General features: G+C 41.5%; 1 protein-coding gene across 2 annotated transcripts in view; it reads right to left on the bottom strand.

Moving 5' to 3' along the window:
* gria4a (glutamate receptor, ionotropic, AMPA 4a) overlaps positions 1-22,753 on the bottom strand; it is a gene marked incomplete at both ends in the record, with an annotated part of 231,958 nt that overhangs the window by 60,352 nt on the left and 148,853 nt on the right. For both annotated transcript variants that reach the window (XM_084065523.1, XM_084065522.1), the window contains 6 exons: positions 188-348; positions 1,308-1,523; positions 5,487-5,693; positions 15,827-15,937; positions 19,005-19,109; positions 20,209-20,376. In XM_084065523.1, the coding sequence (XP_083921649.1) occupies positions 188-348; positions 1,308-1,523; positions 5,487-5,693; positions 15,827-15,937; positions 19,005-19,109; positions 20,209-20,376 (968 nt within the window). The remainder of the gene's footprint in view (positions 1-187; positions 349-1,307; positions 1,524-5,486; positions 5,694-15,826; positions 15,938-19,004; positions 19,110-20,208; positions 20,377-22,753) is intronic.

Genomic DNA, 22,753 nt, shown 5'->3' with positions numbered 1-22,753 from the left:
ACATTTGTGGTCAAGAAAAACACATCTAACAACAAGTAACAACAAGGGCAATCGCCTTTTATGTCTCACCCTTTAACCTGCGTTTCATTCATTCTGACCACACACACACACACACACACACACACACACACACACACACAAACACACACACACACACACACACACACACACACACAGTTTCACCCACCGTGGTGAGATGTCACAGCCCTGCTGCATGAAGGCACCCAGTGAGAACCAGAGAGAGTTGAAGATTCCAAACTCGTTGGGAGGTTGGTCAGTGGGACCCAGCTCAGTGGCGCCCTCCTCTGGCTCCTCAGCGTGCCACTCGTACGGACTGAAACGACTCACCTGCGGGGGTTAAAACACCAACAGAGACGTTTCTCTGTCAAACACTTCATCTCTGCATTGACTTTATTTTAAAAGCTTTTCCGGTCGCCCACGACCTCACTGAAGTGGTGGCAGAGGAATTAATTGTCATACGTTTTTGGGGAGAAAAGGGGTGAAAAAATAAAAGCCAACTCATTCTCACTCCCAAGACGGCAAACGGGCGACGGCTTGGGACGAATTTGACCATACGTCAAATGTTTGACACGTCAGTGGTACCCGCGACGACACGTGCTGACTAGGGGAATGAGGATTCTGTCCCTATCGAGACGCAACTCGAACGGCTGTTTTTTTTCTGCGGAGCCGCCACGTCTTGGGTTTGAGAACGGCACTTCCACATTCCAGGAATGTGGTCATAAAGTGGAAATGACCGGGACGGCGTCAAATGACGTGAAGAGGATCCCCGTCACTTTAACCCATTGAGACCTGGAACTGTCTCATTTTTAGATTTGAGCTAAAAAGCATTATTTTACACTTTGGGCTATTCAAAAATAGCAGATATACAAGCTCATAGCGCGGCACCGAGTGCCGCACTACGAGCTTGTAGATCTGCTATTTTTGAAAATGTGTGCAAATCTTTTAATATATATATTTCTAAAGCGAATATTTTTAACTCAAATCTTTGCTTCTGGGGGTCCCTGGAACAAAATATTTTGATGGGGGTCTGCGGCCAAATACATATCATTTTGGGGGTCCTTGACATGAAAAAGATTGAGCACCACTGATATAGAAAGATACGTTTTTTCAGAAAAATGTTGAGCTTTAGGAGACATGTAGAATCGGCTTCAGGTCTCAATGGGTTAAACGTTTTCCGTTTTGTCACATATGTCCTATGAAGTCACCATAATACGTTTTAGGACTGAGTGTTTGTTGTAGTCTACTCTTAAATGAAAGGGAAAGAAACAGGACACTGTCACACTTACCAAGAACAGCACAACGCTGACTCCGATGTAGGCGAAGACGATGCACATCCAGATCTCGTAGGCCAGGGGGTCCAGGAAGGAGAAGACCCCCGGTTTGGACTTCTGGGGCTTCTTGATCATGATGGAGATGCCCAGAGACATGAAGGGCTTGGAGAAGTCGATCACCTCCTCTCTCACCAGCGTGATGGTCAGCGGGGCCACCGCTATCTCTGCTTTCTACAAGACCAGAGAGAGAGAGAGAGAGAGTTCCGCTCACTGATTTGACATATGCTCTAGGGGTGTAACAGTTAATCGCTGTAATGGATTATAGAAAAAAATCCATTATCAATCATTTTATAAAATAATCAATTCACTTAAGATTTATTTTATACTTAATCGTACAGAAACAGTGTTGTGCAAAAATTGCGTAAAATGTAAAAACTAATTATGAAACATGGTGAAGATAGCAGATCTACAAGCTAACAACGTGTTGCATTGCGATGAGTTGTGAGTTTGTGGATCTGCACTTTTCAGTGTTTTTGCACAACACTGTCGTACGACAACACTGTCGCATTGCCTGCGGGGCTAAGCCCCGATCTAGTAGAGACCTAGCGATGCGTCTGATCGTTTGAATCTTAAACCTCAGAGAGTTGGTGAAGACGAGGAAGGAAGGAAAAAAAAAAAAGCAGCGAGGACAAAATCTGAACATAAATCTAGTTTCTATCACAATGCTAGCAGGCAGATGATATCAGTTATGGTACATGGTGTACTGCAGGCACAGAGCTACTCAAGGACCATTGGCAATATGTTTTAACCTTCTGGACACAATGACCTGCTAAAGAGCTTTTTCCCTGCAGACAATCAAGACAGATGATGAACGAGCTGACCTAAGCTTGGGAAACGCTAATAGTAATGTTTCTGGTTGTATATATAAAAAAACGTATTATGTTTCCTTTACGCTTTTTCTTCATAACTATTACCAATGCTGCTGGTCATTTTTACTCTTATGTGACTGTATACAGGATGTCATTAATAAAGACCATCTTGAACCTTGAACCCGGTGTTAATTTCGTAGACTAAAACGATGACGAAGCAGAGGTTTCCGAGATTCCGAAGAATAAGAAAGTAATTCATGGGATGCAAATATAGTGCTACCAGTAATTTAATGATTGGCTGCGTGTGGGTGTCACACTCCGAAAATAGCTTCACTTGTAGAAGTATAAATCAGGCATTACGACGCTATTTAGTCATCTAAATAATAATGTTATGGTATTTAGTCAAGTAAAACTAGACTAAAACTGAAACATTACAGATGATTAAAAATATGACTAAAACTAAATGGAATTGTATTAAAAAAACTATGACTGAAACTAAACTCAAAATTAGCATGAACCTTGAACAGTACAGGTTAAAGGAGAAGGGACAGGGGTATGGAGCAGACGGAGGAGGCAGGAGAGAAGAGAAAAAAAGATGGAGAGAGGGAGCGTGAGAGGGGGGAGGGAGACGGAGATGGAGGGAGGGGAGGTAAATGAGGGAGGAGGTGAAGATGGAGGAGCAGCAACAGAGGAGTAATTCATGGACATGTGGGGGAATGTGCACGGAATATAAATCATTCATCAAGGTCTCACTCACTCACGGATGCACGCGCGCGCGCGCGCACACACACACACACACACACACACACACACACACACACACACACACACACACACACACACACACACACACACACACACACACACACACACACACACACACACACACACACACACACACACACACACACACACGTATGTGTTCTACTGTTGAGTCAAAAACCTAATTTCTCCAGCGTTTGGTGAAAGTATAGTGAATGCTATAATTTTTTTTACAAATCCAGGTGCGCTCGGGTGGCAGGGTGGTAAAGTGCCTGCCCACCACTGCGGAGGTTGTGGGTTCAAATCCACCGTGGAGCGTCTGGCTTTGTCGAGCGCTTATAGGCCACGAACACAATTGGCCCGTGTTCGGGGGAGGGAAAGTGAAATGTGAATAATAAAAAAATCTTGCGAGCTTATAGATTGGCTATTTAGGCCGTGCGACACTGTCGTGCAAAGTATAAATGGGCTTTAGTTGGTAATGTAACAACATAAATAACAGATGAGCAAAGCTAAAGAGAGGCAAATACAAACAAATCAAATGAATGGAACACAGTCAAAAATGTCTAAAACAACGTTTTTCAGGCCTATAATGCTGCCTACACAGACATGAACAATAGGGAGGCAGGTTGAAAGTGTGTTTCATAAATATTTAACCAAAGAAAAGTATGAAATAATAACTGCATCGGATCCACTGGAACGCATATTCCTCCCCGAAAGGTAACAGTTTAAGCAGTGGTGTAAAAAGTACTCAAATGTTTTACTTATCTAAAAGTATCAATACTGCAATGTAGAAGTACTCTGTTACAAGTAAAAGTCCGGAATTAAAAATGTACTTGAGTAAAAGTACAAAAGCATTGGTATAAAATGTACCAATGCGTCGCGATGCGACGCGGTGTGAGCTTGTAGATCGGCTATTTTCAAACATTTTGGTACTTTTACTTTTGGTACTTTAAGTATATTTTGATGCCAAGACTTTTGTACTTTTTTAAGGACTCATATGTAATAAGTATGCTTATTACTCTCCTGAGTAATATTGCCCAACACTGCCTACATTATAGCACATGGTTCTCATTTAGTGGATATCTTCATTTGGTTGGAGTTTGCCCACGCTTGCAGATAGACAATAGAGGAGTGATTTGTTGACAGCTGGGACTCTTTGGAATGATTCAAACCTGATCAAGCAGAAAGCAGAACTGCAAACCAACGTGCGTCTACTGTTTCCTGTTGCACACAGGAGACCCCGGGCTAATTAGCCTAGCCTCCAAGGAATTTCAAAATGATCGTAATGAGGCTGTGTGTGCGCGCGCGCATGCGTGTGTGTTTGTTTGTCTCTCTCTCTCTCACACACACACACACACACACACACACACACACACACACACACACACACACACACACACACACACACACACACACACACACACACACACACACACACACACACACACACAGTGTGTCAGCACTGAATCATTGTCAAATCACAACGCGAGGACATGAAGGTGGTAAAGCATGAAGACACCGTGTTCCAATGGATCCACCGGTACATGATAACCACTTTCAACCGTGTCTCTCCATTATTATTATAGTTGTTTTTTTGGTAGCTTGTAGATCTTCTATTTTTGCTATTTGGGGCTTTTTTTGTTTTAAGTTAAAGTGAAATCTGTGGGTTTTATAAATAGTGAACCAATAAGAAGTATTGTGACTCGTGACTAAATAATAACGACATTGGATCCATTGGGACACGGGTTCTTTTCTCCATCTCCTGAAAAGTAATGGTTTTGGACATACAGACAAGAAATGCTTACCGTTGCACTGTATGCAAACCAATAGGACACAAAATACACAACCCCAGTGTTTGGGTCAAAGTATAGACACTCCCGGTCAACTATCAACCCAACTGAAAGTTGCTCAGTCCCATTTTGATTGGAGTTAAAGTACTGGAGTGCTTTGCTTGTAAATAAACATTGCTGTGGTGTCACTATTATGTTCCAACACTCCTGCAAGTGCACTGTTTTCTCAGTGCATTTACAGAGCCTTGTAAACTCTCTGAAACCACCTCATGAATGCACTGACTCTAGTAAATAGACTTTGTTACTGTCCACCACTGAACACTCTAGTCTCACAGCTAAAACACAACACCATGGATGTAGAACAATGCAGAGAAATGACTGCTTGGATGTTTTAACTATTTAAGAAAGGAATGCCCGTTCATGTTATAAAAGTTCATCAGTCTGTCTGTCTGTGTTGTATTATTGTATATTGTATTTTGTTTGCCAATTATTGATGGCGTTGCATTGAACATGATGTATTTCTATCATGCTGTATCTGCATTACTATTTCCTTGCCCTGTTAATCTGGATCTTAACTGCTGTGCTGTCTTTGGCGACTGAATGTCCCTTGCGGGATCAATAAAGGTCATTATCTGATCTGTCTGTCTGTCTCTCTCCTTCTGTCCATCCCTGACTTCAATATCGTCCCTCCCTGGACCTCTCCCAACTCCAACAATCGTCCGCTTAGGTTTTAACCCTCCCTCCCCTCACTCCATCCATCCGTCCTTCCTTACCCCGTACACGAGCTCTCCGACCATCCCGTTCCATATCTTGGTCTCGGGGTCCCTGGCTCCGTACTTGCCATCCGGTACGATGGAGATCTTGTACTTGATTCCGATGTGTTTGGCGATCTCGGAGGCCAGGTCCACGCAGTAGCCCTCGAACTGGTCGTTGCCTTCGTGCAACTCCCAGTTCTTCTTCAGCATGACGTAGGGCCCCTCCTACCAAAGAAAAAACAACAGACACGTCTGTTTGGAATGAACCCAGGAAGTAAGGACATTTTCAAACAGATTCAAAACTCTTCGACAAGCCCACATTTATACTTGTGGCGATTCAAAAATAGCACATCTACAAGCTCACAAGTTGTGAGCTTGATCTGCTATTTTGGAAAAAGTTTGACAAATGAAGAAACATTTGAGTACAAACAGTATACTTTTCTACTGTAAGACCATCAGAATGAACTAAAACGGTGGTAATTCATTTTGTTGCGTTAAAATAGCTGTTTCTGAGGATATCATGAAGCCTTGTTCCAATAAAGAAATGTAAAGGGTAGTTTTTACCTATTTAAACTTCAAAACCGGTCAAAAAGGACCCTAACACAATGGAAGGGTTAATATCGCGTCAAATAAGAACTGTGTTCCAAAAATAAACAAATGATCCCGGCGGTTTGACTCATATCAATATGAAGCATCAACTGACGGTGAGAAAACGCTAATGTTACTTCCGCCGAATTACAGGTAGTTACATTTTCGCCAGAAACAGACAAATATGAGTGACTGACTATCATAAACGATGCAGAGCCACCTCCATGCATGACAATATCGCCGAGACAGTTTGTTTATTTTTGGACCACAATTCTTATATGAGACGATTCTAAAATGACCCAACGTTATTCTACATAGAGAAATTACTTCTGGATTTTAGATATTTTTATTTATTTACATAAATGTTTTATACGTTATATGTTACATTCTCAATAAAATCTCAGCATTGTGACAATTATTTGGTGGCCCACTTGCAATATCCTCACGGCCCACCAGTGAGGAATCACTGCTATAAAACACCTCAAGCAAACCCAAAGAACCACTGAAGAACCATATTTTGTGCGAGAGGAACAAAAAACTTTCAAAATCAAAGTTTTCAAAGTCTAAATCCTTTCAGTGTGAATCCCAGCAGCCACAACGCACAGCGTTTACATGGCAGGCGGAGAATTTGAACAGCCAGCTTTAAAATAAAGGCCATTGTGTTTCGGGGAGGGGGTTTTATCATGCTTCTGACTCTGACATGGCTGCTTTGTGCCTCACGCATATGTACGACGTGTTCCCCGTGGGAGCTGCACCTGCCTCAACGCAACGGCACCACCGCTGACAGAGAAAGACACGAACAAAGGAAAAAGAAGAGCAATGCACCATCTTTGATAAAGTATCATAACAAGGGAATTTGTGCATATCCTTGGGCACGCGACTGCAACATTTGGAATGTTGCCGTGTGGAGGTGGCTCGCTGAATTGCGTTTATTGAATGGGTGCACATTTTAACCCTTTAAGACCGGGAACGCATCCGTGTCATTTTGAGATTTCTTTGGCTGTACAAAAATAGCAGATATACAAGCTCATAGCGCGGCACTCGGTGCCGCGCTATGAGCTTGTAGATCTGCTATTTTTGAAAAATCGTGAACATTTTGTGAAAATCTTTTAATATATATTTTTTCAAGCGAACATTTGTAATTCAAATCTTTGCTTCTGGGGATTCTACAAATGTCTTCTAAATCCCAACCGTTTTTTGAAAAAAACGTACGTTGCTATAATCAGTGGTTCTCAAACGTTTTCATGTCAAGGACCCCCACGATGATATGTATTTGGCCAGGGACCCCCCATCTCAAAATATGTTGTTCCAGGGACCCCCCCAGAAGCAAAGTTTTGAGTTAAAAATGTTTCGCTTAAAAAACATAAATATACATTCAAAGATTTGCACAAACTTTCACGAGTTTTCAAAAAATAGCAGATCTACAAGCTATGAGCTTGTATATCTGCTGTTTTTGAATAGCCAAAGAAATCTTAAAATGACACGGATGCGTTCCTGATCTTAATGGGTTAAACTCACAATCGACCGAGACTTGCATGAATGCACACGAGACACATGAGCAGGCAAATCCATGTGGACGTATGCGGCACACGTGTTCACATTGCCTATTTGTCTTGTAAATTGTTTCGTTATTTGGGAACCGCGCCCCCCCCCCCCCCCCCCCCCCCCGTAAAGCGCTACAGACGGTGGCCTCGGACGGCCCAGTGCACCGTGGGAGGTCAGCTTCCCTCCCTGCACGGAATACCTAGGAGAAGCCATGATTGTGTAGCCAAGGCTGAGCAGGTTGTCAAGGACACTCACAACTCCAGCCACAGTCTGTTGACGCCGCTTGCCGTGGCCATGGGCAGGCAAGCGCTACCGTTGTATCCAAAGCAGTAACCACCGGATTTCTGAACAGTTTCCACTTGGCTACCGTCGGTGGCGTAAAGTAACTAAAGTACATGTACTCAAGTACGGTACTTAAGTACAACTTTGAGGTCTTTTTTACTTTACTAGAGTATCTCCAATTGTCTATACTTTTACTTCTACCCCACTACATGTCAGAGGAAAATATTGTACTTTTACTCCACTACAATTATTTGAAAACTTTAGTTACTAGTTACTTTGCAGATATAAATGATTACATTATAAAACATACATTAACCACTTCAGCCCTATTTTATACATAAGCTATTTGAACATAGCCGATCTACAAGCTATGTCACATCTATGACACTATACACAGCGTTGTGAGCTTGTAGATCTGCTATTTTCAAACATGTTAGTACTTTTACTTTTGATACTTTAAGTACATTTTGATACCAAAACCTTTGTACTTTTACTCAAGTCCATTTTGAATTCCCGACTTTTACTGTACTTCTACATGGCAGTATTGATACTTTTACTTAAGTAAAACATTTGAGTACTTTTTCCACCACTGGCTATACCGTCAGACAGTTGAACAAGCGTTGAGACCCGCCTGTCGTCTGCCTATCCTGATGAGACAGGATTATTTCTGTGTGTATATATATAACCATAGATATATGCGGTTTATTGGAGCGATTGCAGCTTGTAGAGCGGCTATTTTCGGGGCACGTGTAAATCAGGTGTTTCACCAACCCATCCCCCTAAATCTAACCACAATCTGAACACACACATGCATGCACTCACACATGCAAGCGCGCGCACACAAGCACGCACGCACGCACGCACGCACGCACGCACGCACGCACGCACGCACGCACACACACACACACACACACACACACACACACACACACACACACACACACACACACACACACACACACACACACACACACACACACACACACACACACAACACACACACGGGGAGGGGGGGGGGGCAGGGGCAGGTGGGGGGGGGGACCTTTGACTGACAGCCTATCCATCAGTTACCAGTGTGCTATGATAATATGCCTGAGGCTCCCCGCCCTGTAATCCTGCTGAAATAACGCAGCCATATTAAAATGCTATCCAAGCCTTTTTAATCAAAACACTAATCTCATCAAATTAATCACACCAGCTAACACAATGCCCACCACACCCGAGCTATAACCAAACACATCATCCAATACAATGGAACAATGATGGCGAACATCGGAGTCACTTTCTTCATCTGGGAAATTGATTTGCATGGCAAATGAGTGTTTAATCAAAGGGGCGTTTTACATGCACACGGCTATAAAAAACGGTTAAATGATAATCATAAACATTACAACAATAAGCATAGTGACAATAGATCTAAAGCAAGAACTTTTAGATTCAATCTATTTTTGAACGTTTTTCAACAGGGCTTATGTGGTTAAATAAAAACGAAGATCGCCTCAATTTAGATTTACTTGTTTGATTGGTAATTGGTAGTTAAAGTTAAATGCTCTTTTTATATACCAGTACTAGATTTTCATGGTCCTAGGCCTGTAAGTCTAACTATTTTGATGCCAATACTTTGTACTTTTACTTCAGTCAAATTTTGTAACAGAGTATTTTTTATATCGTGGTATTGCAAATTTGTCTTAAAGCAGCACTTTGTAAAAAAATAAATTAACAAATACATTTTAATTTTGTCCAATCTGTATGGTAGAGTACAACCCATTGAGACCTGAAGCCGATTCTACATGTCTCCTAAATCCCAACAGTTTTCTGAAAAAAGTATGTTTCTATGTCAGTGGTGCTCAATCTTTTTCAATCGTGTCATGTCTCACCTAGACACAGGAGCCTGATGGTCAAGATTCAATGTACTGTATCCCCTGAGCAAGCAGGCAGGCTCAATTAGCTCAATGGTATACATGTCAGCACTTGCACAGGAAACCGGGTTCAAATCCGGGGTACAGGAGGAAAGGTACATAGTGCAGCTTTAAATATTTATAAAACCCACAGAAATACTCAACCACTTTCAACACGTCAAAGAAATGTCAAAAGCAGCAAAAAATCTACAAGGTCACAACACGTCACATCACAGCTTTAAGTAAAAAAGTACTTTTTTTCCACCCCTTAGTAAAACTAATAAGTCTGGCCATAGACGTTACTGAATAAAACCCACACGAAATATTATTTAATGTCACACGAATAAAGAAAGATGGAGAAAAGCGTCACATTTGCACATTAAAGTGTAGCAATAAAGCAACACTGACACAAATTATGATAGTTATTTGTTACTTGTTAGCCCTAATAACATCAAGACAATAAACTAACTGCAGCCATTCAGACGCCATGCAATACAAATGAGAATATCATCTATGTCGTGTGGAAGTCTCGTATGTCCAAAACTGTTTTTTTTTACCTTAAGTAAGAAAAATTCAAAAGTAGCAAAAACAGCAGATATACAAGCTCACAACGCAACACATTGCACCGTGTTGTGAGCTTGTAGATCTGCTAGTTTCACTACTTTTGTGTGACACTGTAGCATGACGAATTAGGCTTAGGGCGTCAATTTACGAAAAAAACGAACAAAAAAACAAACATGAAAAGTTGAAAGATGGAGATTCTGCTCGACAGCACCGATATCCGCCACGTAATACATCTAGCAAGCGACAAGTCATGAAACCGTACGGTGTAAAGGAACAAGCCGCAACACTTTATCATCATCATCATCGTCATCTTCAGGCAGCGAAAAAAAAAACACCTCCCTAGTTCTGTTGTGTTCATTGTCAGAGCATACAAAAACACATTCTTCCTCAAATCTCATTATCAGAGACATTAGCCAGCCTCGGGGCGCTCATTCCACTGGCGCTACATGAATCACCGTGTTAACCCATTAAGACCTGGAACTGTCATTTTTAGATTTGAGCTAAAAAGCATTATTTTACACTTTGGGCTATTCAAAAATAGCAGATATACAAGCTCGTAGCGCGGCACCGAGTGCCGCGCTACGAGCTTGTAGATCTGCTATTTTTGAAAATTCGTGAAAATGTGTGCAAATCTTTGAATATATATATTTTTAAAGCGAACATTTTTAACTCAAATCTTTGCTTCTGGGGGTCCCTGGAACAAAATATTTTGATGGGGGTCCGCGGCCAAATACATATCATTTTGGGGGTCCTTGACATGAAAAAGATTGAGCACCACTGATATAGAAACATTATGTTTTTCAGAAAACTGTTGAGATTTAGGAGACATGTAGAATCGGCTTCAGGTCTCAATGGGTTAATGAACAGCAAAACACGGCCCAGAAAATAACTGCAATACTCTTAACAGCACAATACATCCGTACAGAGCAACGCCCATTACACTAAGACATGTGGACCTACCAACGTGTTGCCACCTTATGTCTAAACTCATGTACCGTACCTGCTGGTTTATGCAAAGCGTATGTATGTAGATATCTCCGATTTTTGCCTCTCCTTGACATGTTTTTCTTAACTTTTTAAATGTTTCTTCTTGCTCTCCCAGCCCCGAACCCCACCTCCCTTTTCTTTTTATCTTTCTGAAAACGACAAAAATGATGGCACGACATAGGACCACAATGGAAACAAGCAGTACTGTTTGCAGCATGCTAATAATGTATTCAATCAATTATACAATCAATCAATCGAGCTCGCACACATACACATTTCACCCACTTATACTGTAACCTGTGATGTAACAATAAAGTTACATCACACAAGTTACATACGTCCATAAATGCATAATAATCTGCTATAATACTGTATAATTATCAGTTTTACAAACTCATAAATATTCATAACAATAGCCATAACTCATGATAAAGCATTTTAAACTTACTTATAAGGTAGAGTATCATAATACTTCATAATTGCTGGACACTCATATTCCAAAAAGAGTGAGTGATTGTATTCCTCGCATATCTCGAGAATATCCCAACCAATCACCTTCTCCTCAAGGGAGAGTGCAATGTAGATTATAAGGTCGTGCGGATCAGCGATCACAATTAAATGCAAAGTCACTGCAAAGAAAAATGCCCACGAATGATGCAAAAATGACATGAATGACACAACGACATAGTACACACTGGCAATGGGTATTCCAATTATAATAATAATAATAATTGTAATAAAAATAATAATAACAACAACAACAACAATAATAAGCATTATGAAGGATTATCTATCTATCTAGTGGGTCAACTTGTACAGGGTACTTGTAAGAAGTAACACCTCTCAAACACACACACACACACACACACACACACACACACACACACACACACACACACACACACACACACACACACACACACACACACACACACACACACACACACACACACACACACACACACACACACACACACACACACACACCACTGGGAGCTCTGCCAACATTGGGCTTGCTTCACGTTTAAGCCTCCTCAGGGTTTGTTATCAGTATGCCCCAGACTCCTTTGTCGCAGTGTGTGTGTGTGTGTGTGTGTGTGTGTGTGTGTGTGTGTGTGTGTGTGTGTGTGTGTGTGTGTGTGTGTGTGTTGCGTTTAAGGTTGCAGGTATTTAAAGCTGGGAAGGAAGTGTCATGTTTGTGCTTGAGTTATACGAGGACATGACAGGCACAGAGAGAGACTTCTATCCACTACATCTCAGAGGCAAATAGAGTATATTTACTCCACTCCACTTACTGGAAAACTTTAGTTACAAGTTATTTTGATTACTATTAGGAAACACACCACATTAACCAACCAATTAAGGCTATTCAAAAATATTTTTGAATAGCCACATTGACGTGTTGTTTAAGCTGGTACTGTAAGTATATGCAAATAATGTGTAGTGTATACAGTCTTTACCTGTAACAGAGTAGTTCTACAGTGTGGTATTGATACTTTTACTTGATTAAAACACACTCGGTGTACTTCTTCTTCCACCACTGGGAATGAAGAGAGGAACGGGAGGAGGAGATAAAAGGAGGAAGAGGCAGAAATAAGGGAGAGAAAAGGGAGAGAAGGTGGAGTGAGAGGTAGAGGAAGAGAAGGATGAGGGGGAAGAAAGGATGAAAACAGTGTGGGTGTGGGTGGAGATAATAGAAGAGAAAGGGGAGGGATGAGAGAAAGTTGTCAGGATGGATAACAAAGAGAGGGGGGGGGGAGAGAGAGAGAGAGAGAGAGAGAGAGAGAGAGAGAGAGAGAGAGAGAGAGAGAGGGGGGGGTGGGGCTGGCTACTGTAAAGAAATTCGGTAAGGAGCTAGTATAATGTGAGAGCAAGACGGACTGGAGGAGAGCAGCTTTCTTTGTAGCAGCAAATGGTTGAGGCTGATAAGACATGAATCACTTTCTTTTCTGGCAGCAGAGCATGCAGACCAGACTGCAAAATAGAAGCCAGTTAACCAGTGAAGCACCACAACATGCACACAACACTGGATCAAGCGTTAATATTTTTGGTTGGTACAGTATTTCTAATACAAATACAAATAAAACACAGCCACACTTAATCACTTTCAACCCGGCCTCCCTATTTTTGGGCATGTAATTATCCAATGCTTTTTTCGTATTTTTTAAACAAATGAATGAATCAGCTTTCATCATATTTAGGGGAGCACTTTTATGATATCGTAAAACCAAGAGATAAATAATAAAAACTGCATTGCCCAAAATCAAGCTCATGTATTGCATGTGGCATTTTTATTGCACAACATATTGGCCACCTAATTAGATGAGTGCTTTATAGGGGTGGGGGGTGGACACTGTAAAACGGCTGCAGCAGATATGGAATATGATATTAAACTAGAAAAGTGTCTCCTTGGAGCGTTGATCCGCGCCAGGCCGGGTTGCCTACTCAGGGATCTGTTCAGACCTGTTATAGCGCCATCATGAGGCCGATTTGAAACATTTGGGGTGGCAGATCTTCCTTGGCCTACTGGGAGTGTGCGTGCAAAGTTGCACGCCAATCGGACAAAAGCGTTCATGATTTGTGCCATTTTGTGTAAAATGGGCCACTCCCGCAAACTTTGAAAGCCAATCGTAGCCAATTGGAATGGAATCTGACACATCTGACAGATGCGTCTTGCTGACTACAGAGATAATGTATACCGATTTAAGTGAGGACAAAATCTATAGTAGCAAAAAGTGGGTTTAAAGAAATGAAGAAAGGAAGAAATGGAGAAAAGAAGAAAGGAAGAAAGGAAGAAAGGAAGGAGGCAAAATAGATGGACATTGCCTATATGGGAGTTGCATCATGATACAGGAATACAAGGGGCAAAATATAAATGAAACAACCTATGGTTCATGAGTTATGGCCAAAACATGAAATTTAGGGTGGGTGGCAGTTCTTCTTTGGCCTAGTGGGAAGTGTCACAGCAATCTGAGTATGCCTTCATCATAGCACACATTTTATTTAAACAACAGATTTGGCATTCCACCATCTATGGGAAAAGCATTGATAATGTGATATAACGTTGTCAGGACATGTGGGGGAAACACAACCAAAAACTGTCTCTTCTTACCAAAACATCACATGGTGTCCAAAACCGAGTAGTTGTGCGGCTGTGGTCAGAATCTCTGCGTTATTTCCAATATCAAGGAACCTTGATATTTGAAAAATAATAGTTTCACGCTTCACGCATTAACCGCATACTTATACTTTGTACTTTCAACATTTTTCAAAAACAGCACAAATAGCATATCTACAAGTTCACAACGCAGCATTGTGACCTCACCCGAAGACGAAATATTCATGTCTATAATAGCACGCACAACATAATTAATGTCAGAGTTTATGCTGGCGTTCTTTTGACGTCTTCCAGACCACATTCAGTTTGATTAATGTCATTGTGTATTCTACATAATGACATCATCACGCAATGACATCACACAGTTGTCATTGCAACTGTGTGTCCTTTAAGATGAATTGTCAAATAATAATTGTCATTTTGGAACTTATTTCAGACAAATCCAGCTGCCTGTAGGGACCTCCCCTGTCGATTAGCTGAACAGTGTCTGTGTAACCCAGGGATATACTGAACCTGCCTGGACTGTGATAGTGCTGGTGATCATATTTCCCATATTAGGAGATCAACAGTCATCGGCTTCCTTGATTGGTCAACCCAACCCATCACACTTGTCAAACTTTGTGGTGCTACTGGACGCATGTTCTGCTGGACGGTGCATCTGAATGGAGGATCTGCAAGACTTGGTCAGAAGTCTGTTGCAGTGGAACACAAGGTGTACTACTTTGGGGGACGCTGTTTTGATGTGCACATTTTCAACACAGTGTCTTTATGCTGGAGGAAGTTGCCCCCAGTGACAACTAGAAGAGGAGAACGTCCCCTTGAGATTCCCACCATGTGCCGGGGCCACACGGCTGTGCTGATAGAAGATATCATCTACATCTGGGGAGGGTATCCTTACTGCAGCGTGCTTTATGCATTTGATGTCGACACCCACATATGGTTCAAGCCCAAGGTTTCAAGTACTATTCCAGAGGTGAGGTACTACCACTCAGCCTGTGTCTTGGGGAAGGTCATTTATATCCATGGAGGATGGCTCTGTTTCAGGTAGTCACTCTGCCACCATCATCGGGACAAAGATGTTTGTATTTGGGAGCTGGTGTGGTCAGGGTGACTACAACAGCATCAGAGAGTTTGACACAGAGACCAACTGCTAGCTGAGCACGCCCTTTGCACAGCCTCTGCCAGAAGGACACACCCATCATTCAGCCTTTGCCTACAATGGAGAGCTGTACATGTTTGATGGAGTACAGACCACCCAACATATAGGAGGAAGGAGGAGGACCACCCAACATATAGGAGGAAGGAGGAGGACCACCCAACATATAAGAGGAAGGAGGAGGACCACCCAACATATAGGAGGAAGGAGGAGCAATTACCATGATTGTCGTCACGACCACCGTTCTGTTGTCCATCGCCGAGCTGTCATTGGACAGAGTGTTCTCATTTTGGACCAGCACCAGCTTGTCAATGTCATTCCAATAGCCAATCTGATCGAGGGAGAGAAGGAGAGAGAGAGAGAGAGAGAGAGAGAGAGAGAGAGAGAGAGAGAGAGAGAGAGAGAGAGAGAGAGAGAGAGACACACACACACACACACACACAGAGAGACAGAGAGGGGGGGAGAGGGAGAAAGACAGAGAGGGGGGGTTGAAAAAGAAAAAGTGACAGGAAGATAAAGTTATTTAGTTAAAGATGGCATTATAGAGCGGTGTGAATAAACATGATGGAGAGATGTAGCAAGGCGAGAACAGATTGTAGGACAAGACAGACAGACAGACAGACAGACAGACAGACAGTACAGAGGCAATGAGGAAACCAAACAAAATAAGCATCACATCAACAGAGCAACTTCAGACGAGCAGATTTCCCTTTGGAGCTGTGTAGAGTGTGCTGAGAGACACCCTGATCTGGCAGCTGAATCTTTCATTAAACACACACACGCCGTCCAAGCAACACTCCACGAGTTAGAACACGGAGACAAGGGTTCGGCTTCTTTTTCATTAACAAGCAACGATACATGCCTATCAAACGTAAGCATCATTGTGGGGTACTGCTATGCCGTAACCTCACCCCAGAACACCCCTGTATTCAGTGGTGGAAAAAGTACTCAAATTTTTTACTTAAGTAAATGTACCAATACTGCAATATAGAAATACTCTGATACAAGTAAAAGTCCAGAATTCAAAATTTACTTGAGTAAAAGTACAAAGGTATTGGCATCAAAATATACTTAAAGTACCAAAAGTAAAATTACTAAAATATTTGGAAATAGCAGAGCTACAAGCTCACAAAGTGTTGCAATGTGACGCGTTGTTAGGTATACAATAGGGCATGGTTAAAGTGGTTAATGTATGTTTTATAATGTAATAATTTATATCTGCAAAGTAACTAGTAACTAAAGTTTTCAAACAATTGTAGTGGAGTAAAAGTACAGTATTTGCCAGTGGAGTAGAAGTAAAAGTACTGAAAAGTCGAAACACTCCAGTAAAGTAAAAGTACCTCAAAATCAGTGTTGGGGAAGCTGCTTTGAAAGCGTAGCTTGTAAAACTACAAGTAGTTCACCATGGCAGTAGCTTGATTAAGCTACATTTCTACCCCTGGAGGAATGTAGCTTGTAAAGCTACAGCTACATAGACTTTTGTTTTACCCAAAGCGTTAAATTGAGAATGTACATGAAACAAAATATAATATACTACAAAAAATTCACTTGCCAGCAGCAATATGCCTCTCAACTGAGTTTTATTTTAAAAAGGTTGACATTTTCTTTAGCAAACATCTGTGTTCCTAAAGATGACCCCTCATCAACCCTTGGGCTTGTGATGGACATTTTCCTCAAACTGTATTTTTGACAAGGACATAAATGAGTGGTCAATAATATGACCATAAATTAAATACTAATGCATACTAGTCCAATAGACACGATGGAGAACACATGCTGTGTTTTTAAAGAAGGAGAGTGGTTAGTCATAATCCCTTTGAACTTTATTTTATTTTAATAATATAGTAAGTAGGAAAGCTGAGAGGGAAGGCGTAGATGGAGCAATTTGTAACCCATTTTCCAAAATTGCTTTAATGTCAAGTCTAATTGTTATTATTTCCATGACCATCTCTGCACTTATGTCTACTTTCTACTTCACTTTATCCGATTTCTAAATCAAAGTGATGGCTTTGAACTTTTCAAAGCGTTAAATCAATCAGAGACGGTGAGAAGTATTGTCATGTTGACATCATCCACCGGTCATTACTCATAAGCTTAAAAAACTCGGGCTCAGACAGATTTTTCCAGGCCCAGTCATAAAGCACGTATCCGCCACTGTTCGGAGCCTGGTTTAACAAGGTTTGAATACCTGTCTGGCAGTGTCTTTATTAGAGTGTTAATGTCAAAGGGCATTTGGGAAACCAAGCTCTTATCATGTTAAGTCAAAATCAGGTCATTCATTGGCATGGAAGACAATTTTTTTAATGGTTCTCTGCAGTGACGTTTCTGGGTGGGGTCTGGGGACCCCCAGGGGTTCTTGAGGGGGGTCCAGGGGGTCCCTAGCAAAATTGCTTAATAGCATCAAAATATGTTTAACCTACCACTTTAAACCTATTTTATACATCAGCATCTTCATGAGAGTGCCTGTTGTGAATATGAACAGTGTGGATAATTCAATATCATGATGATGAGTGACTTGCAATTCCAAAGGGGGTTCCGTTCTGGTACAAGAACACAGCAACCAATGTTAAATCAAAAATGAATATATTCATTTCATGTTATTGCCTAAAATTGTAGCTTGTAAATTGAGTAGCTAAGCTACAAAAAATTACCCAAAAAGTATCTTAATTACTTGACGAGGTACACAAATATGAATGTAGCTCAACTACCGCAAGCTACAGCAAAATGTAGCTAAGCTACATAGCTCAGCTATATGTAGCTTAATGCTCCCCAACACTGCTCAAAATGGTACTTAAGTACAGTACTTGAGTAAATGTACTTAGTTACTTTACACCACTGGTTATATTATCACTAAAATCTTAGTGTTTTGGCAATCATTTGCGAGTCTACTTGCAATACTCTCGTGGTCCACATGTTGGGAATTGCTGCTATAAACCATTTCAGTCTTTTATATTACAGTAGCACTGATAATCTGCTCCGTCATCCAAGTCTAGACAACAGGGGAGCTTTTTAATAACATTCACTGCAAACAGCTTTGTTCAGACTGCAGGCACTGTATTAAAATGATCCACTTGTCCAAATAGTTAGAATGGCTAAATGCAGAGGACAAATTTAACGTGTGTGTGTAAATGTACAGAGACAGATATACCCCAAATGAGTGTTAAAGTAGTAAAAGGAGTAATTAAACTGAGTAGGACTGACTGTCCACACTGTTATTGGCTTCAGTGTCCGAGTGTCCAAAAGGAGACATGTTTCACACTGATTTGCAAATATATATATTTTTTTAAGGTTCAGACTTAAACCAATCGGATTCCTAATCTGATTTGGGCTGCCATTCTGAACATAACCTTAACTACACCGAGTGCGTGCGTGCGTGCGTGCGTGTGAGATCAGGCTACCTTGCGTGGTCCGTTGCTCTTCAGTTCAAACACATCCATGGTGTAGTTCACCCGTCGCCCGTAGTGATCAAACTGGATGTTTCCGGTCAGGCCCTGAATACGCACCTGGAATCATAATAATGATAACAGAAGAAGAAGATGAAGAAAAAAGGAGGTGTGCAGGAACAGGTGGGGGTGGAATACATCGAGTGCACATTACAAGACCATAAGAGAAGTTGGCATCACGTCACAAGCTTCAAGCTCACAACACGTCGCTCGCAACTATTTTCGGTGATATATTTGGTTTTAGAGGGAAATACTAGCGGACCTAGAAGGGAGCCGTGGGGGACCCCGGTCAGCTAAGTATATCTGGATGAAATGGTTAAAGGTAAAAGTATGCTTTTCATGCTATCTGCGACTCGCCGACATGTCACTACAAAATGTAAACAAGGAAGTGAAATATGTTTTTTGCATCTTGAAGTTAACGGAGCTTACTTCATCTTCCCAACCGATCACATTTTATGAAGTGTCTGCAGCCATGAATTTTTACGTGACACCTTCTGCAAAGGTCCTCAGCGACACATTTTTACGGGGACGTAACAGTTGTTTGTTTATGTGGTTGAACCTGATATGTGCTGATACTCTGCACTAACTAACTCTGCACCGTAATCTCATGTAAAACGTGTTGATATTGCACCTTAATCTCTATATCATGTACAGCATATACTGTACCTGCTGCTATGCTCATGCACCTTGTGTCTAAACCTCATGCACATACTGTACCGGATGGATATGCTATGTGTAAATATGAGTAAATATGTAGATTGTTTTAGGTGTTTGTTTATTTTTCCCTTGCTCCCCCTGTCCACCCCTTCTTATTTTTTCCTTTCTCTTTCTGCAAACAACAAAAACGATGGCGCTTACAAAAAACCCTTTTTGTTTTTGTTTTAAACCTGCAAACCTGTGATGTGACAATAAATGTGCAACATTTTGCTTGCATAATATTTGGCAAACACTGTGCTTAGTTGCTATTTTTGTATGACAGCATCATTCTTTCTAGAGAAATGATGATCATGGTGTGTGTTTTACAAGGTTACCAAGGCTCGGCTGCGTACCGAGAGAGCACACATCTTTATTTCAGTGTGTGAAAGTGTCATTTCAACCTGTTGGAATGTCTTGTTAGTGTGTGTGTGCGTGCGTGCGTGTGCGCGTGCACATGCGTTACCTGTTTGAGCGTGCGCTCCATGTCTATCCCTTGGTTCCAGGGAGCAGCCGGGTTGGCCAGGCAGTCACCTGCATTACCACGGCGACTGATATCAATCTTCTGACGGCGAAGGTTCCGGAACGCTTCGGCCATCACCAGCACGCCATCATACGTTAGAGAGGATGTGTACTGATGGGAGGGAGGGAGAGAGAAAGAGAGAGAGAGAGAGAGAGAGAGAGAGAGAGAGAGAGAGAGAGAGAGAGAGAGAGAGAGAGAGAGAGAGAGAGAGAGAGAGAGATATTGTGGTAAGATTTCTTGACGGTAGGCTACTTAAACAGAGTTTTGGTAAACTTAAACACGTTTAAAATGTAAGTACTTTTACCAGGCTGCCGCGTTAAGTGGTCAGATGGGTGGGCCCACTCGCAATATCCTACAGGCCCACGAGTGGGCCCCGACCCACAGGTTGAGAAGCACTGGTTTAGGGCTAGTCAAGGATTGGTTTATGTAGGTTTCATCATTTGAGTTGTGTTGCAACTGGCAACACTTCATTTTAAGCAAATCAGCGATTGAAACCTTAAGCTATGATTAAAAACCTTACCCTGCAATTATTTTTGATTGTCTGCCATAATGGATTGGCCAGTGTAAACAAACAGTGACTCTCTTGAGCCTAATCACTAGTGATACTCTGTATTCCCTTAGAGAGGAAACTGGCATAGACCTATTTTAAAAGTAACTTTGCAGCCAAAGAAGACATTATCTAATCAATGTAGGGTAGGTGATGGCTGATTTATGCTGTTGCCCGATTTTGCATGAAAAAAAAAGCCCCAATTAAGCGACGAGGACTGGTCAGTAAAACTTTATGGTCTAATGCTGTTTTAGTGCAGTGGTTCTCAAACGTTATCATGCCAATTAATATGTATTTGGCCATGGACCCCCACCCAAAAATATTTTGAGCCAGGGACCTCAAGATTTGTGATTTGGAATGTTTTTTTTTTTTCATGATTCTTTGAAAATAGCAGATCTAGAAGTTCACAACGGGTCACAGACACGTTGCAGAGGTGTTGCAACCCACTACTTCCAATATTTACAAGCGACTTTACTGCAGGAAAACAAGCCCAAAGTCACTAATAACAAGCATCCTTGGCAACAACTGGTCCACACTGTTTGTGTTTCTGGTTCAAATCTGGCTGCAGAGACAGATTTGAAAAAGCAATGGGAAAATTAACTGGAACAGCAAACAGGTATGTGACGAGGCAATGGGAGTCGAGACAATATTCTAGGTGGTGATGGTTATGCTTTAATTGATATCATGGGGATAAGTACGCAGTCTTACACAGATTGTGTAATACAGAGTGGTAAGGTAGTTCTGCCAACGAGCACAGGGCTCAGACCATAGTTTATCTTTTTCTTCTCTATTCCCTGTTTGCTTGCTTGCTCTATGGATTTGATATCCTGTACAATCTGATATGTCGACTATGTTGGCTAATTATTATCAGTAATCTTATCATGGATAATCAGACATTTCAATCATGTTGTAGATTTGTATTTATATACTGAAATCATGTTATTTGTAAATTCTAGTTATATTTTGTTGTTTACAATTCATGTTTTATTGTGTGATGCATAGGTAGAGGCCTCGTATAAGCCCTTTGGGCTTCTTGCCTCTTGCTGGCACTTTTCTTTTAATATTTTGTGTACTGTTTTTTGTATTGTTTTTACACTGTGCTAAATAAATCAAACCACATAAATACTAGCTGCTACAAGGAGGACAAGCTGAACCATAACAAGACAGGCTGTAACTAAAACATTAGCATAGCTCCTACAGGCTACCAAATATGATGTCATACCATAATGTATTATACTAGAAAGTCCTCTAGAACCTCTAGTGACACCTACGTGCCACTGACATTGCCATATATGAAGATCTGTGTATTTGTCAGTTGTCCCTTTTATTCCCATGTATGCAGATCCCTGATGTCTATCAGACTAAGTATATAGTCAAAGTATTAACAGACTTTGGGTTATGGACCCCCGCTAGGTGTCCGGGGCCCCCAAGAATGGACCCCCAGAGAATGCTTCGCTCCGTGACATTGTGTCTAATGTTGGGTTTGAACCACAAACAGAACCAATATCAGCATTATTGTTATTATTATAGTCCATACTATATGTGCCCACTCTTTGTGGGGGTCCCTGGACCCCCAAAGGGCTCGCTTCCCTGGACCCTCGCAATGGCATTATTGTTATTATTATAGTCCATACCAGCCTCGCGGGACACTGTGTGTGTCCGTCCGACCTGGAGCCTCCCAAATGTTTCTCTCGCTAAACCTGGCAGTGTTGGCATGTCCGCTTATTGTACGAGACTTTGGGCTAGCAACACCGGAGCCTATTTTCATAGACCTGGTTGCTTGTTTCTCTCGCTAAACCTAGCAACTGTCGGATAACAACACTCTCTCCATAGAGTTGACTCACTCAGACAACAGACCGCATGGGCCGCGCATGCGTGAAACATGCCAATTGTAATATAGGATAAGTACTATAAGTGATGGTAAAATAAAAAAGGTTAGAT

The sequence above is a fragment of the Gymnoscopelus microlampas genome, assembly GCF_963454915.1.
Source record: "Gymnoscopelus microlampas genome assembly, chromosome: 8".
Taxonomy (NCBI): Eukaryota; Metazoa; Chordata; class Actinopteri; order Myctophiformes; family Myctophidae; genus Gymnoscopelus; species Gymnoscopelus microlampas.
This window is presented reverse-complemented; position numbering and strand designations above follow the sequence as displayed.